This window comes from Chamaea fasciata, unplaced genomic scaffold, assembly GCF_029207755.1.
Source record: "Chamaea fasciata isolate MVZ Bird 193981 ecotype frontalis unplaced genomic scaffold, bChaFas1.0.hap1 SCAF_5, whole genome shotgun sequence".
NCBI classification, from domain to species: domain Eukaryota; kingdom Metazoa; phylum Chordata; class Aves; order Passeriformes; family Sylviidae; genus Chamaea; species Chamaea fasciata.
The window spans coordinates 33,421,388-33,437,640 of NW_027094090.1; the positions used below are offsets into that span (position 1 = coordinate 33,421,388).

The following is a 16,253-nucleotide window of genomic DNA, read 5'->3' on the forward strand; positions in this document are numbered from 1 at the left end:
TCTCAAGATTCATTCTCGAAATGAAAATAGGGTGAGAAGTGCATTTTTAAAATGTGGGTGGCTCAGTCATACTTGTGTTTTGAGGGAGGCTGAAGGAAGAGGGAAGTTAAATATAGGTGCAGTGGAGAAAGCAGTGTGTGGAGGTCATGAGAGAATGAAGGTTTCAGGGCAGGTAATCATAAGTCTGTGATAATTGGCTACATATTCATTGTTTCTACTGATTTAAATTAATTTTTTTTAGCCATATAATCATTATTTTACCCACACTCTGTTAAGATTTCAGTAGGAGTTTCATAGCTTATTGTTAGGTTGTTTCATAGGTTGTTATGTACAGGTGCTGAAGATTGAGGTAAGCTGCTTTTTCTATTGCTGAAGAAAAAAGTCAGTGTATTTGTTTTCATCATTCCAGCATCTGTGTTTTAGAGGGGAGGCTACAATATGTAGCCATCAATACAGTTCCTTGAGATATAAGTAAAACAAATTTTTAACTCGACAGGAGAGATGTTTAGCAGCTGACCCTAATGTATATAGAATACCAACTCACAAAAGCATATTGTTCATATTTCTCTTCCTCTAGATGACACTCTGTGTTTAGAGTGATTCTGTTTTTAGAAAAGTGCAAAAAAAATCCAATTGAACCCCCCTCCCCAAAACAAGACAAACAAAAGCATACTACCGAAGCAAACAAACCATCAAAACCAACAGAGTTCCCATCCCTAATTTAGAAATAGCATTCAGAAATCCAATGAGTGAATTTTCCTTCATTCTGCATGACATTAGCTTAGTTCCTTTTTAACACAATGACATGTATGAATGCACCTATAGTTAATTTATTCCACAGGAATGGTTTCTGGCCAGTGAGTATCTTCCTGTCTGACAAAAAGAAAGCTTAGACAATGAATTTGGCCATTTGGTGAAGAATGGGTGATGAGGTAGTCAAGAAGCCTTTATGCTTCTGTTTTGAGCTGATGAGAGAACTCCCTTGTGCTAGTAGGAGGCAAAATATGTTGATTCTCGTGTTGTAGAAGTGAAAGGGGCAGAGGGAATAGCTTGTCTGGAGATACATGAATCTGTTATCATGAGGAGTCAGGACAATAAGTTGTAGTCACTACATCTTTTTACTGCTGCAGCTTTTCCAATGTTGTATGCACAGTTTTATTATTTGGAAGTCTAGGCAGAATTGCAAATAAATGTAAAAGTTAAGTGTCTAACAGAAATGCATATTTTATGATGACAAGAAAATCAGTTTTGTTTTGAACATGTAGAATTATATGTAAAAGTAAAATAAAAACATGTATTTTGATGTAGGCAGATTGAGTGTTGTGAAACAGCAGATGAGTTTTACAGTACTATGGGCAAGCTGACTCAGGAAATGCTTGAAGACAGTCTGATTGACAGCAATGAACTTATGCAGGTGAGTTAATTTAACACAATTTTCTTGTGTTTTCTGTTTGATTTCTTCAGGTATTGATTTCTAACAAATTACATTTTTGTTCAGATACTGCAGAAACTTAAATTCTCCCGAGAATAAAAGTTTCAGATAACTGGGTTGAGCTAGCATGTCAGTGTAACAAGTAGATGACATGCTGTTAGAGCTAGAATCTTATGTATTAAATGTAGAGAACCACTAGGCTTCATTTAAATAAAAATTGATTCTATGTTGACAGCTGAAAGTCTTTTGTGATACAATGCTCAATTGCATTTACACAAGTAAAATGTAGAGTCTTTTAGCAGTCACCACTTTTAGGGTGCTCTTTTTCCTTATTTTATGTTTTGGTCAGTTGTTTATTACACTGTGTCCTTCCATTCTGCAGACGCTGGGAAATTGTGGAGGCCAGTGCACCTCCTAAACCAGAACACCTGAGGCTCTCTTAGAGGGATGTCCCTTAATTGAGACAAGCCCCTTCATGTTAGGAGGAGAAGCAGCTGCCTCCTCCCAGAGTTCTTTGGTTGTTACACAAATATATCCCAGTTCTGCTGTTCCAGTTGGCCCATTGGCCTCCCTGCCCCTTTCTTCCTTATATGTCCTTCCCCTAGAATGTTCTCCCTTGAAGCCCCATTGGCCCTGGTTTGGTGAAATCCTCCACCCATGTTCCGCCCCTGTTCCCCCATTGATTCTCCTTGTGCATTGCCCCGCCTCTGCACCACTTTCTCCCTCACCCATTGGCTCCTGTTCCCGACTCCGCCTCATATATAAACCCTGGTCCTTCACTCTTGCCTGTCTTCGTCCCTGGACCACTTTGTGTGAAGATGGATTAAAATCTCTCCATGGAGCTCTATACGATGACCCTTCCCTTTCTTACTGCCGAGGGACTCATTATAGCTATCCAGTGTGAGTGGTGAGTGATTGTGTCAGTGTGCCTGTGACTCCTGACGGCTCTCCACTTGGAGACACTTCCAGAAGGTTGCGGCACCTTTCTACCTCCACCTATTGCAACAGGAAACCAGAGTTTATAAAGTGAGAAGTGTATAAAAAGTCCTTCATGATTAAAAAATTTAAAAAACAACCCACCATGAACAGTCAGTAGTGTACTGTAAACAAAGACATTTGAAGATCATTGCAGTCTCTGAATTCTTGGAGCATATGTCATTGTATGAGAACAAAGACCCACATTGTTCTGGGAAAGGGCCTTTAGTATAGCAGATACAATTTATTTATTTACAGTTACAGTTATTCTTGTGATTTTTTAAGGTGTTTTCTACTGAGATGATTTATAAGGACTTCATGCTACAGTTCTGGAGCTTTCCTTTTGATGAGTTAGAGCAGAATGATTAAATTGTTGCAAGTACACAGAACATAATTCACCTGAAACTTTGTACCTGACTTAGGGGAAGGAAAAAAGTCAGTCTGTGAAGCTACACAAGTTTAATAACAGTTGTTAGCAGGTGGCTTCTATTATCTATTGTTGGCAGACTGTTAAAATACTATTTTCAGTTTTAATATTTTGGTCATTGTTAGTTTGTCTGATGAGGAAACTCTAGGAATGGGAGAAGTGAGCGTTGTGGCTTTGTTTTGCTTCAAAAATGGAAATGCAACTGGTCAGAGGTACTCACTCACATGCTTTTTAAAACTGTATTAAGGTTCCTGACAAGACAGTTCAGATAGTGAGAGTGTGTAAGGAGGGCAGCACAAGCTGACATCTTCTCATTGTGTTTTAGTTCCTGGTCTCCAGTGTGGTACAAAATCAAGTTGTGACATTTGTGAATAAGAATAAATTTGGGAAAGCTGGAGTGGTCTTGTGTGACTCTGTGGAGTTCTTTCTTGTGACTTCTTTCTTTGCTGCTATGTGTAATAGAAGATAAGGCATGGGTAATTTACCCATGGTTGGAGGGATGGAAGGATTTTTTTTTTTGTTTTTAGCTCTTGCAATTACAAATACTAGCAGATTAGCAATCCTTTTGTGCTTTAGCAAAAAATGGGCGTTTGGCACAATACATATGTGTGTTCATAGTGTGTATGTGTATTTTGTGGCACTGATGAGTGTTAAGGGAGGATGGCATTGCCACCGATATGGAGAATCTGACAGGTTTAAGTTCTGTGTATGGAGGAGCAGTGTATCTGGTTTATGTGTGTCCTCTCAGTTGAAGAAACCACAGTACAGTTTGCATAGCTTTCTTGAAGTCAAAGGCAGGCACTGGCAGTGTAGCTATCTCGGAGGTCTCCAGTCTTTACCCTAAGTAGAAGGAATAAGGAACCACAAGAGTTTACCATCAGGGCATATAAGTGCTACCATGCATCTGGTTGGAGAAAAAAAATCAAGAATTATGAACCATTGCATTAATGAAAAGATCCAGGCTGCTTGAACATGCTGGTTTTTAAATTGCTTAAAGCTTTTTCAGAGGAGTCATCCAGATATGTTTTGTTTTCAATTTTTTTCTTTTCCCCTAAAAAAATCAGAATGAAGAAGTTACATCTAATACTTTTTACAAGGTAGCTCAAGGATTAGTATCCTACTTTGGGGAAAGGATTAATATCCCACTCTGCCTTCCCTATACATTTCAGTAGAGCTCGCTGGTGGCAATCATCTCACTTCTCTTTGGACTTGCATAACACTTATATTTGCATCTAAACTACTTGTCCAGGCTCACTTAAACCAGACTAACAGCCACTTCTCAACCACTGGAAAACAAATTGTACTCTAAGAGCCTTGTTTCTTTTGGGAGTTAGAGGAGGGAGGTGATCCTTCAAGGGAAGTGTTGACAGAGCAGATGTCTAAAGTAGAACAGGGAACTTATGCCCTCATTCTCTCCGCCAGCATGTATAGTTGCTGCAGTCTCCCATGCAGACTGTACCTATAGTTAGGATGGGAGCCTTAAAGCTTTTGCAGATTTGGTTCTTATGGTGGCAAAAGTTCTTAACATTTTAATGAGGTGAGCATGGAGGCATTGGAGTGGCAAGCCAGCCTACAGTTTCTTCCTTTTTCAGATTGAACAGTTTGGGTGAATAAAGGGTAAGTGCTGTTCACATCGGATTCTAGACTGGGTATGTATTGGTTCCAATATGGAGACAGAAGGCTGTACACCAAGTGTCTGCAGATATTCTAAACATAGTGTGCTAGACTGAATCTGCTTTCGTGCCTTGTCGGAAAGTGAGCACTTTTACATGCTGCTAAACTAATTCAGTTTGTATACCCAGAAACATTGCAGCACAGAGGAGATGAGAAGCCAGCTGAAGGAGCGGTATCCTTTTGTATTTACTAGAATGGAGGGGAACAGGGATTAATCCTTCTGTGCTGCTCTACCATTTTGAACTATCTCCCTAGGCAGTTACCCTGATTTGATGGCATTCACTGTTAATTGAATGTGCTACTTGAGTAACACTTTTTCTGTTTTCTTTTGTGTTTGTTTTTGCTTTTGCTTTTTCTTTTGCTTTCTTAGTCAAAGTGAAAAGAAAGAAGAGCATTAAACCAGTGAGGGGCAGCTGTGGAGATAAGTGTGTTTGCTAAGTTGACTGCAAAATGGCTTACCCTGTTTGGAAGCCACAGCCCATCACCTCCCATATGGTGTTCTGCTGAGGGTGTAGACAGCTTTTCATTTTTAGAGTAAGGCAAAGGATTGTCAAATGATTTAAGGTGAGAATAGAGGGGTTTTATCCTTTTCTCTTTTCTTGTTCTCAGGATCTGTCCCTTATGTAAATAAGATGCTAAGTTTGGCTGCATCATGCTTTTCTGTGTAGGCTATTTCCCTCTGGGACAGTTCCTCAGAATTAGCCAAATGGCATCCAAGGCTGTGTAAAAACTAAAAAAAGAATGCTTTGACTCTGAATTGTCACTGGAAGGACATCAGAAGTGTTGGATGACAATATTTTTTTTTAATTTCCAGTGGAACTTGCACTGGCATTAAATTTGTTTTGTGGACCTCTTAGCCAGGCGTGAAGCAAGGCCTGCAGTTATAACCTGATAATGATAGTTAAGCTACAAATATGTATGCTAAATGAAAGAAATTGTAGAAGATTTGGAAGAGACACAGATTGGAGACAGGGAAAAGCTGAAAGCATAATCTGAAACAGTAGGTGCAAGGAGTGAATGGAAGAATTGGAGTGGACTGTTTCACTTAAAGGGTAACTAGCATATGGAACAAGTTACCTGAGAAGGACATTGACATAAAGAGTAGAAATAAATTCCAGACAAACCTCCAGAGACAGTTGAAACATATGGGGAAAAAAAACCTAACAGGAAAGCATGGTGGAGATCAAACAAGCAGGCAGACGTGTTGGGCTGGAGGTAAGTCATTCTCCAGATCATAAAATTCCTTTGTCTGGTAGACTGATGGGAAATCACTGTTCAAGCCCTAGAGAATATTTTTCTTTCACAGTAGCATTATCATTCAATGGAGTGGCAAAGCTTCTGTTCATGCTCTGGATTTTTGAAGGCATCTTCCTTTCCTTAGAGTCTGTGCATGGCTCAAACTGTAAAAGCATTCTCACACAGAAGCCTGTTGAGGTGCACTATTGCCCTGTCTGTGACTCAGACAGGAGTGTCCTTCCTGCTCCTCAGTGTTACATCATTGCCATTAAAGAAACTTTTTTCCCTTCTTATGTCAGGAAATGTCTAGTACTGGATTCATGTTTGCAGTTTTCCTTAGTGTATTTAGCATAGCAAGGCATAGTTCAAGAATGGATTATGTAGAAAATGTTCAGAATTTCCTTTCATCTTAATTGAGGTCATTTGCCTTCAGGTGAAAATGTCAGTGACTTAATAGCACAGGAAAAAAAAATAAAAGTGAAGATTTACTGTCCTAGCTAATGAGAAAATTTTATGTTGCTGTCTTTCGAAAGATATTTAATTTTCAGGATGTGGAAAAGCTTTAATATTTCAGAGAAACTATGGGAAGTTATATTTTTGGTTTTGTTTTTTTCTTTGACATTGAGACTCAGAATGAACTATTTGGCAGTTATTTGAAAGTTCTGAACAGTGAACCAAAAGCAGGGGGAGAAAAAGGAAAGTAAAGGGAAAAAAAATTAAAGTATGTAGGAAAAAATCAGCAGTGATATTTCAGTGAATATGATGCATCTTTATACCAGGTTGGCTGGTGACTTACAACAAAAATTATGCTGAAAGGAAATGCATTTGCAGCTATGTATCTTTTTTAACTCTGAGTATTGATGTAAAGAGAATCTGTTAGCATTTTGATGACCTTGTTTTAGAAAAACAACTACCTTTACCCTGCCAAACCCCAACTTTAGCCTCAAAACCAATCAGCAATCAAAACTAGAAACTGAAGGAAGAAAAGGTGGATAATATTGGATCCTTCCTCTTGAGCTATTATTTTTGTGCTGGCATGATTTCCTTCACACAAGCTCTTGAGCTTCTCAGGTAAAATAATGACTCAGCTAACAGTCCACATCAACGAGGATCTGCCTCTTCCTATCTGTGCTAGTGCTAATAGTTGAATTTTTGAGCAAAAACTTAGGTCTTCTGGAAAGATTCCCAAATCCTAAATGATGCATTTATGTAAGTGAAATCATAATTGGAGGAGGATTTCCAGTGTGCTGGCAAGAAAGGGTTGACAATAATTATTAAATGATTATAGGAGTTGTAAAGGATCCTACAGCTCATATTATCAGGTTTTTTTTGGTTGTTTTTTTTTTTTTTTAATCGGAACTGTGTATTTTTCTAGTGAGTCAGTCTTTATTTTTCTTACAGGAAATACTGACTGAATCATAAAACTAGACCATTTTCTTACAGCATGTGCAAAAATGTGCAGCCTTTATACCTGCAAGACTGTGGAAGTCTGTTCATGGATAAATCTTTTGTGAGACTGTTAATTAAAGCAAAAGTTTTTAAAGTTGCCTTTTTTTCCTCCCTAGACTGTTTACACCATGGCTCAGTTTCCTTTCCCACAACTGGCGGAATTAAGGGAGAAATACACATACAATATTACTCCTTTCCCTGCAGCAGTAAAATCAACTTCATTTTCAGGGTAAGTTTGAAATGCACTACTTATGGTGTATAGCATTATTGTTTAGCCTCTGCAGATGGTGAAAAGGCAGGTGGATCCTCCCTTTTATGCTTCTAAAAAAGATTAAAGTGCTTGGTAATGTTCACATTTAAGAACGTATCTTCCTTCTCTAATGTTCTCTTTTGACAGAAGATTAGGCAGAACCAGAGACAGTGATGAAGAGAATGACTTAGATGATGAAGATTCAATTGCTAATGCAATTGGTTGTCTTGGACCATTAAGTGGGTTTTTAGCACCAGAGCTCCAAAAATACCAAAAACAGATGAAAGGTAAAGTGACTTTTTTAATTTTGGAAAACGCAGTTAAATCTATATGGCATGGCAGAAATTGTCTGCAGGTTTGTCTGTGAAAGCTGCTATGGAAAATGTAATTTCTATTTGTATAGATGTTATAGCAGGTACCAAATGACTTGCTCTGTGCTCCATGAAGATGTTGTCGAAGCCAGGTTGGAAGGCTGTAGGTGTGCAGTAAATGATGGTGTGAGTTAAGGGTTTGGCTACAGTAGTGGTTAACAAAACAACCCCATAGTGTTGCCCACACACAAAAAAAGAAGCGTATGTGAAAAAAAGTCCACCCTAAATCCATGCATATTTCTGAGACAGCTGTTAGGTAAGTCAGCATTTTCTGAAGGGTGTACCTTTAATAGATGATCTTGATCTTTATTAGCATATGCATGGCTAATACTGGAACCTATCAGCAGTGAGTAAATTTTGCAAGTGATTTCACTGCCCTTTTGGCCTAACCTTCAGATTGTTGTATGTTTTGGATACATGTTCACATAAACGTGAATATATTCACATTTTTAAAAAATGGTTATGGTTTAGGGCGTTTTGACAAAATGTCACTATTTTTCAAATCCTTCTGCACTGAAATAAAATTTCTTGACAGAATTGTGTGTACACCAGTCCAAATTCTCTATAAGCAGTACAAAATGTTGTCCATACAAGAAAAGCAAAGAACATTTGTTAATTTGCAACAGCCTTGATGAAATGGTACTGGATCAACAGTGATTTCACAGTATCTTGGCAGAGGCCATTTTAATTTATCCCCAATTCACCACCACCTTGCCCTCAAAAAAACTCCAGACTGATGTAACAGTTGCTGTTCACGCTTCATCATTCTTGTGTCTTGGTTTTGCTGAGACCTGTAAGCTGCAATTCTCCTCTCGATTGCTGTGGTGTTTTGTTTTTCCTTTCCTGAGGGACTCTATACCTCCTGCTTCAAACTAGCACTTAGTCAGAACATCAAACTGCTGTTGCAAACTATGCCAAAGACAAATAAACATTCCTTGGAAAAGAATTATCCCCCGACCCTGGAGTGCCAGGTTGGTGCATCAGAAACAGCTGTGAAAATAAATTGCCCTGCTGCTGTTTCTCTGCAGCTGTTGATCAGAGACATTCTCAAGTTGTCTGATCCTCAGCTGCTCTGTGCATATCCCTTTTGTTGCTACTAGCAGCTTTCTCCCTGTGGTGTTGTTTCTTGATGCTTCTTGCTGATAGCACTAGGTTGGTTGTTTAATCTCATGCCTGCTTAACTGTAATGCATTTTATAACTTGCATTGTTGGCCTCTACGACAACCGAGTATCTTTAATAATGTGTTATTGAATTACTTCAGTGTAATTGGTGTACTTTTGGATATTTGAAGAGCTGTGCTTATAACTTTGCGTTGCCATGTTAATTGTCTTTTGTATTTTTTAACCTCCCCTCAAGCCCTTGCTATACTTAAGCAGTAGTGCTATTTAATAACACTTACTGTAAATAGCACAACTTAGTTAAATATACATATTATAATAAACTTTTAATTAAAAACTACAGTTAAATAAGGTGGTAGGAATCAGACACAGATTTCCTTTGGAAATAATCTATAGAAGTACAAGTATATCTCTTGAGTATGCCAATTTACTCCTCACCTCCACTTTATTCCCTCCTTCTGCAGATCAGAATGAAGAACAAAGTCTAGGTTCCAGTAACATTGCAGAATTAAGTCCAGGAGCAATAGACTCTTGCAGAAGTGACTATCACACTGCTTTTAACAGCATGATGATGGAGCGTATGACCACTGATATTAACGCACTGAAAAAGCAATATTCCAGGATAAAGAAGAAGCAGCAACAACAGGTTCACCATGTGTATATCAGAGCAGGTAACTTATCAAAACATGCTTAATTTCCTGATCTGTTACAAACTGACTTCATCAGGCAAATGACATTCTTTTACATTTAACCAAATAGACAAAATAAGAAAGATCAATGGAATAAATAAAATTAGTAGTAAAGTGGGTACCACTTCATGCAGACAGAAAACAAGAAGGTGATATTTTTTCTTCTTTTGTCAGGATCTGAAGATGATGACCCTGGGGTTTTCTTAGGTCTCAGGGACCAACTAAACAATGGTATTTAAAAGTGGCTTTGCTATCTGGGTTCATTGTGTTGATCTCTCTGATTTAAAACTTTAAGTCTTTGGCATTCTTGGAATTGACATATTGATGCACTGGAAAAAGTGAATGCAGAAATGAGGATGCTTCAGATCATGCATCAGATAGATTCCTAGCTGGTCTGTATTATCCAGACTCCTCGGAATTCATCTGGGCATGGCAAATTATGCAACTGAAGGAACTGGCTTAGATGTTCCATTGTGGCTGACAGTTTCCCTAGCCATAATGATACTGTTGTGAGGACTGAGCTGGAGGACATCAGTTCCTCATTTAACAACCCATGTTATGGAGTCTGTCTCCCTAATTGTCAGACTCAGCAGTGCAGGGGTTGGCATGAAATGCAAAGCTGAAGCTTTCACTGGGTGTACAAGTGAGCATAGCCCACCCCACTCATTGCTCCCTGCTTAGGTGTCATCTTTCTAAGTTCACCATTGAACTATGCAAATGGGTCACTGTGGAGAATTTTTATTTCTCTTCCAGATTGTCTAAATCTTTGCTAGCAGGAGCATTGGAATACATGGAGCTGCAATTTTTCATTTAAATTATTTAGAAGGATTTTTTAAAATATATATATATATTAGTGAAGTGTTTGCTTTGAACAAAGGCTGTAGCTAGCAGAGACAGTGCAAACAGTAAAATGTTGATTCCCAAGGATGCCAACCCCTAACTTCCAAACACCAGTCTTTCTAATCTTACTAATCATGATACAGGGCTGGGTTTGTCATTTAATCAAACTGTCATCTAATCACTAATTCTGAGTCTACTCCTCTAGCTTAATAAGAAGTGGTTTTATGCATTAAAAGTACTTTAATTAATTTTCCATTTTCCAGTCACACAAGACTCATGGAGAGCCTTATGTGGCTGACCTCATATGGAGACTTTTGCTGTTGGAAGAGAAATGAAGAAGAGGGGAAATACTAGATGCCAATATTAGTATTAAACTATCAGTTTTAGTGCAATTCCAAAAATCAAGAAGCTATTTCTTTGAATGATTTATTTTCATGGTATTCCTGGCTCAGGACTTACCCATAGGTGCAAAACAGTGAGGGAGGGCAGAAGATCCTTATACAGGAGGTGCTGCTTTGTGTTCAACTCTAAGACATAAGTGAAGTTCAGTGATGATTTTTAAGTTTGGGTTGTTTTTTTTTAAATACATTCTATCCTAGAAATCTTTGTCATACCTTAAGAAAGGTATCAAATTTGGTGGTAAATCCTTAGAACATTAATTTGTTTTGTTCTTTAACAATACTGTGTTTCTTTTAAATGCTTTCTTTCAGACAAGGGGCCAGTTACCAGCCTCCTCCCTTCTCAGGTAAACCATTCCCCAGTGATAAACCACCTCCTTTTAGGAAAGAAGATGAAACTGAATAACAAGTCTCTCAAAAATGCTGTTATTCACATCCCAAGCCATGCTACGGGGAAGATGTCTCCCATTCCCCAAGAAGATCTTAAAACAAAACTGAACTCTCCATGGCGCACTCACATCCGAGTTCATCGGAAGAACATCGCTAGGGCCAAAGGCCAGCTGGGCTACGGAGATACTGTAGGACTAATAGATGAGCAGAGTGAGAGCTGTAAAACAAATAGTCCTGGTGCAAAGGAGGAGACTCCCAAACATTCTGACTTTGGAGAAAGAGAAGAAGGTGGTTTGGATGACAGGACTACTCGGAAAGCTGACCAGCAATTGTCTGAGCCAACCTCTATGGACAGCGGTACAAACATGACCGTGGTTCAGCTAAAACTGGAAGCATTGGAACTCACCTCAGATACCCAAACTGATGTGGAACCAACATCCCATCAGTCCAGCCAGCTGCGTTTATCAGAGTCTTCCACTTCATCTAGAGACAGTGGAAACTTGGCTAAATCGCCCCAGCCTGGGAACCCAAAGCCACAAGTCTTCAATCCTTTTCCCAGCGTCAAGCCTCTTCGAAAGTCAGCTACAGCCAGGAATTTAGGGCTGTATGGCCCCACTGAAAGAACGCCAACTGTACACTTCCCACAAATGAGCAGAAGTTTCAATAAATCTGCCAGTGGCAACAGCGGGACCAGGAAACGATGATGTACTGCCTGGTACTTACTGTTTCTGACAGCAACAAAAGGATTTGTATTGCCTTTTTTTTTAATGTGTGCATGTGTGTGTGTGTCCCAAAGCATTTCTAATTGCTAATTAAGTAACAGGGACAGAAGTGGTTACCAGATATATAAACGTGTATTTGAAAATTGTACTTCTGTGTTGTTATGGGATAGATTAGTGAAGATGCACTCTGGCACCCTATTGTTAATTCTGATGGTCCTGTGGAAAATAAACATCAATTTGGAATGTGAAGCATACTGTTTCCTAAAGTCTAACTCAGACATTAAATCACCAGCTGCCTTTAACCCCTCAGCCCCCCATGGCTGCCTCCTGTCTTTCTGAGCTCGAAGGACAAACTGTCCAGTGCAGCAGACAGGTGTAACAGTTTTTGTGACTGTTAAGCAGCTTCCTCATCCAACCTCATCATCACACTCTGGGAGTAGCTGGAGAAGCCATGACTTACAGAAGCACAAGCAGCCCTAGCAATCAAAAGTGTCACTTTGTGACATGTGGCTTCAGATATGCTTGAGCAAGATTTTCTGCTTCTCTTCCCACAGCAGTTCTCTGCTGATACTATTTTTAATATAAACCTAAACATTAAGCATGAGAACAGCAGATATAATTCCATCCACAACACAGGTTTGCTCCTTTTCTGTTACATGTGTACATACATACATACATTTCTGTTACTTACTGCTGGAGAGTTGCAGCACTGTAAAATTAGGAATTAGGTACAACTATTGGTATAGTTGTATGATTATTCTTCTGACGCATCTTGGCTTCAATGGATTTAAAAGCTATTATCTAGATTAGACTTGTAGTTAAATAATATTTGCCAGCTTAGCAGTAGGTAAAATATATGAATGTTCCAAAGTAGTTTAGGGGTTTAAATTCTATAAATAGAGTGATTAGATACTTAGAGTGCCACTTCCCATTAAAAGCCAACACATCAACACTATGTTAGTGGGATGTGCCCTTGGGCTTCCATGTCTTGGTTCCTCTTTGGTGTGAAAGAGTGATAAACTGAGTATTTATTTCCAAATCAAAAAGCAGAGCTGATAAATACTGTAAGACAAGTATTTATATGTATATAACAGGCAGACAGAGAAACTAAACACAGATCATTCAGCTTCAGGGTTGCAAAATCAAGTACTCAAACTCCAAGAAATTCAGGTTGGTCTTTAATCATTGCAGCTCTGTCAAATGGTATGTAATGACTATGGTTCATTACCTTGATTCCAAGTTTCCTGTGGCATGAAAGGGCCAATATTTTAAACTGGACTAATGATGAATCAGCACCATTGTATGTAATATCTTACTTGCTTTTAAAAATTCTTTGTTAAATTTCCAAATTAACATATCATTGTCTATTAATGTATTCCATATCCTATTGTATGTGATGTCAGTTTCACTGTATACCATAACTTATAAGCTGTAAAATATACTCTGTTCATTGTTGTGGGAACAGTTTTATTTTGCTGTTGTTTCATGTGAGTGTATGCGTATAAAATAGTATACAAGTATGAACACTATAAATATAAAAGAGATGTAGGTCAGATCTTGCCCTGCCTTATTTCCAGGCAATAGTAGTATTGTCACTTATGATTATTCACAGCACTAAGTAAATTTAAAATAATGTAGATTTTAGTCACTGATTATGGACTGTATGTGAATTGTTTTTGCACTGAATTAGAAGAAATGGACTTCTCAAAAATTTTCCTCTGAATCATCTTCCCCAGTTTTTCCTTAGCTTCAGTGTATCACGCGGCTGTATGCTGAACCCATACCAATAAAAGGACTGTCAGTCTGCCAAACCTGCTAAAATGGTTCAAGTATGTGCATGAGTTCGCAACATTTTGTGAAGTAAGCAGTGGGAAATCAGTAAATTATGCATGGATATAGGTCTGGGGAGAGAACAACACATTCTAATGATTCAGAATGAATAGTAATTTACAAGTGTGCACTCAGGTCTTGGACTGTTAGGATTGAGGTGAAGGAACCACAGATACTCAGTACATTAGTTTGATGATGCTTGCTGCAGGAAATTTCCTTAAAGTACTACTTGATGAGAAAATAGAATGTCATGATAGCTACCTCAAAGGTACATTTCTGAACCTCAAAGGATATTCAATCTCTATCTGAAATACTGTTGGAACATACAGCAAAAACAACTTCATTGCTTAGTACTGTGACAGAACATTAAGATGAGGTCCAGAGAACCAGGGAACTCCAGAGAAGTTCTCCCATTATTTTTCTTTAAAGAATCCCTTGAGCAAATGAGGTCTAGTGATGAAGCAAGTTGTGCTTGGGAGAGTGGCATCACAGCACTGGCAGTGCTGGAATATGTGATGGTGGCAGTTGGCTCTGTAAACATTTTGTTCTCCTTGATCCTTCTGGTTCTAATGCTCTTTTCCATGTGACCAAATGACCTTTCTGTTTGTTGGGGTTTTTTAAAATTCCTTGAGTCTCCTTGGCTTTTTTTTTTTTTTTTTTTTTTGAGAAAGGATTTTAATAGGATCATGCTGACTTCTGAGCATGTGGTTCACCATCATCAAATGAAAGCTCTCAAAGGACAGGCATTTGATTCCGTTTTGCGGACACTTGCAGTTTTGCAAGTGGAAACAGGTCCACAGATATTCAGACATTATTTGAAATTGTCTATGTTTTGGGTGTAAAAACAGCAGATAGTAGAGATAAGTTTTTCAGAATTGTTGTCAGCAAAAATTGATTTCCTCCAACTATAGCTATAGTGCAACTGCAGCTATAGTGCAAATTTGATTTTGTGTACCTCACAAAAATCCTACCTCCATTCAAAACAACCTAAGTGGTTACTAGAAAGGCAACAAAACATTATTTCATGCAAAAGTAAAATGCAGCCCTTTACACTGGTATTTCCAATTCAGGTAAAAGCTCATTTTCAAAATTCAGGACTTATAATCTGTTTCAAACCTTCACGTCTATTTTTAGCCATGTGAAATTTTTCATAGAGAAATAAGATGAGTAGTTTCACTGTACTGTAGTTTTCCTTGACCTTCTTTGCAAGGAGTTCTCTTGTGCCCATCTATGGGCAGTAGTAGCATCTGGCTGAGTGGCAGGGAGCCAGTATCATCTGACACCAGCTCCACTGAAGTATGAAGAGATAGAAAACTCATCCAAATGCATCCCTATCCTAGTCAACGCTTTGTTTGCTCCAGTTTTCCTTGCTTTTTATTGGTGAAAGATTCATTCGGGGAGGGGGTTGTCATAGAGGCCTTCCAGTGATTGATCTGAGATGCCAGACAAGCACCCTCAGGCTGTGCCATTCCCCAGCAGGGACTGGTGAGGTGACTGGTTTCTCAGGAAGGCAGAAGCTGCTCAGAAAGCTTTGAACACCTTTGTGTTAACAGCATCCTTGGGAAGGTGAGCTCCTTTGTGGGAAGGGTGAATCCAGCACGCCGCAGAAAAATGCATGTGTGAAGGGTCTCTTCTGCACTACCTTTCCCACTGAAGAGCCCTCAGGGCTTGCACCAACTGACTGGCTGATATAAGATATTTAACACAGTTGAGGACCTAGAAGTGGTTTGCAGAGCATGCTCAGTCCCAGCCTCCCCCAGCCTGCAGGATGCCATTTCAGCTGTGCTTGGTCCTACAAGCAGCACACAGCACTTACTGGCTCACCACAGGTTTAAAAAGAGCCACAGATGTTTCCAAGCCTTTTTCTGATAATACTGTATCAAACCACACTGGTTTACCACAAATTAGCAGGCAGGCATGGTGGTAGCACCGGAGGCAATACATGTGGATGGAGAGGTTGGGAGGACAGAAGGAACAACTCATCCAGGCAGAAGGTACAAGAAGTTTTGAGGGAAAGCAAACTTCTTGGTGCCTGTGTGGCTTTTTAGGTTTTCTAGTTGTAAGCAACAAATCCCTGACATGCTGCTTCCTGCCCATCCTTCCTGTGTTCGAAGTGATCATGAACTTGCCTGATGCCAGCAGGGTGCGCATCCTGCGATGGTGTTGTCCACCCATTTGGTAGTCCAGTGGTTGCTCCTGTCTTGGCAGGAGCCAGCCCTGGCAGAAGGGAGATGCCAGTGGAGAGCGCTCTGATAAAGTTCACCGTGGCTCACTTCACACTGAGACATCTTAAAGGGTCTCCTCTCATGGATGTGTACAGTTTTTTGTTCGCACTTGTTGGTTTTCTGATGTTTTGTATTTGTTGGTGTCATGGGACAATTTTTTGATCCTTTCCTCATTTTTTGAATACTGCATTAGGAAAGCCAGGTGCTTCCTGCATCTCAGGACTCA

At 39.2% G+C, this 16,253-nt stretch overlaps 1 protein-coding gene across 4 annotated transcripts in view; it reads left to right on the forward strand.

The window, feature by feature from the left end:
- TBC1D30 (TBC1 domain family member 30) overlaps positions 1–13,793 on the forward strand; it is a 53,548-nt gene extending 39,755 nt beyond the window's left edge. For 2 of the 4 annotated variants that reach the window (XM_066183188.1, XM_066183190.1), the window contains 6 exons: positions 1,309–1,414; positions 7,310–7,422; positions 7,591–7,730; positions 9,398–9,604; positions 9,797–9,853; positions 11,173–13,793. In XM_066183188.1, the coding sequence (XP_066039285.1) occupies positions 1,309–1,414; positions 7,310–7,422; positions 7,591–7,730; positions 9,398–9,604; positions 9,797–9,853; positions 11,173–11,954 (1,405 nt within the window). In that variant the 3' untranslated portion in view covers positions 11,955–13,793. The remainder of the gene's footprint in view (positions 1–1,308; positions 1,415–7,309; positions 7,423–7,590; positions 7,731–9,397; positions 9,605–9,796; positions 9,854–11,172) is intronic. The other 2 variants (XM_066183189.1, XM_066183192.1) reach the window with 1 other exon arrangement.
- Positions 13,794–16,253: the final 2,460 nt, after the last annotated feature.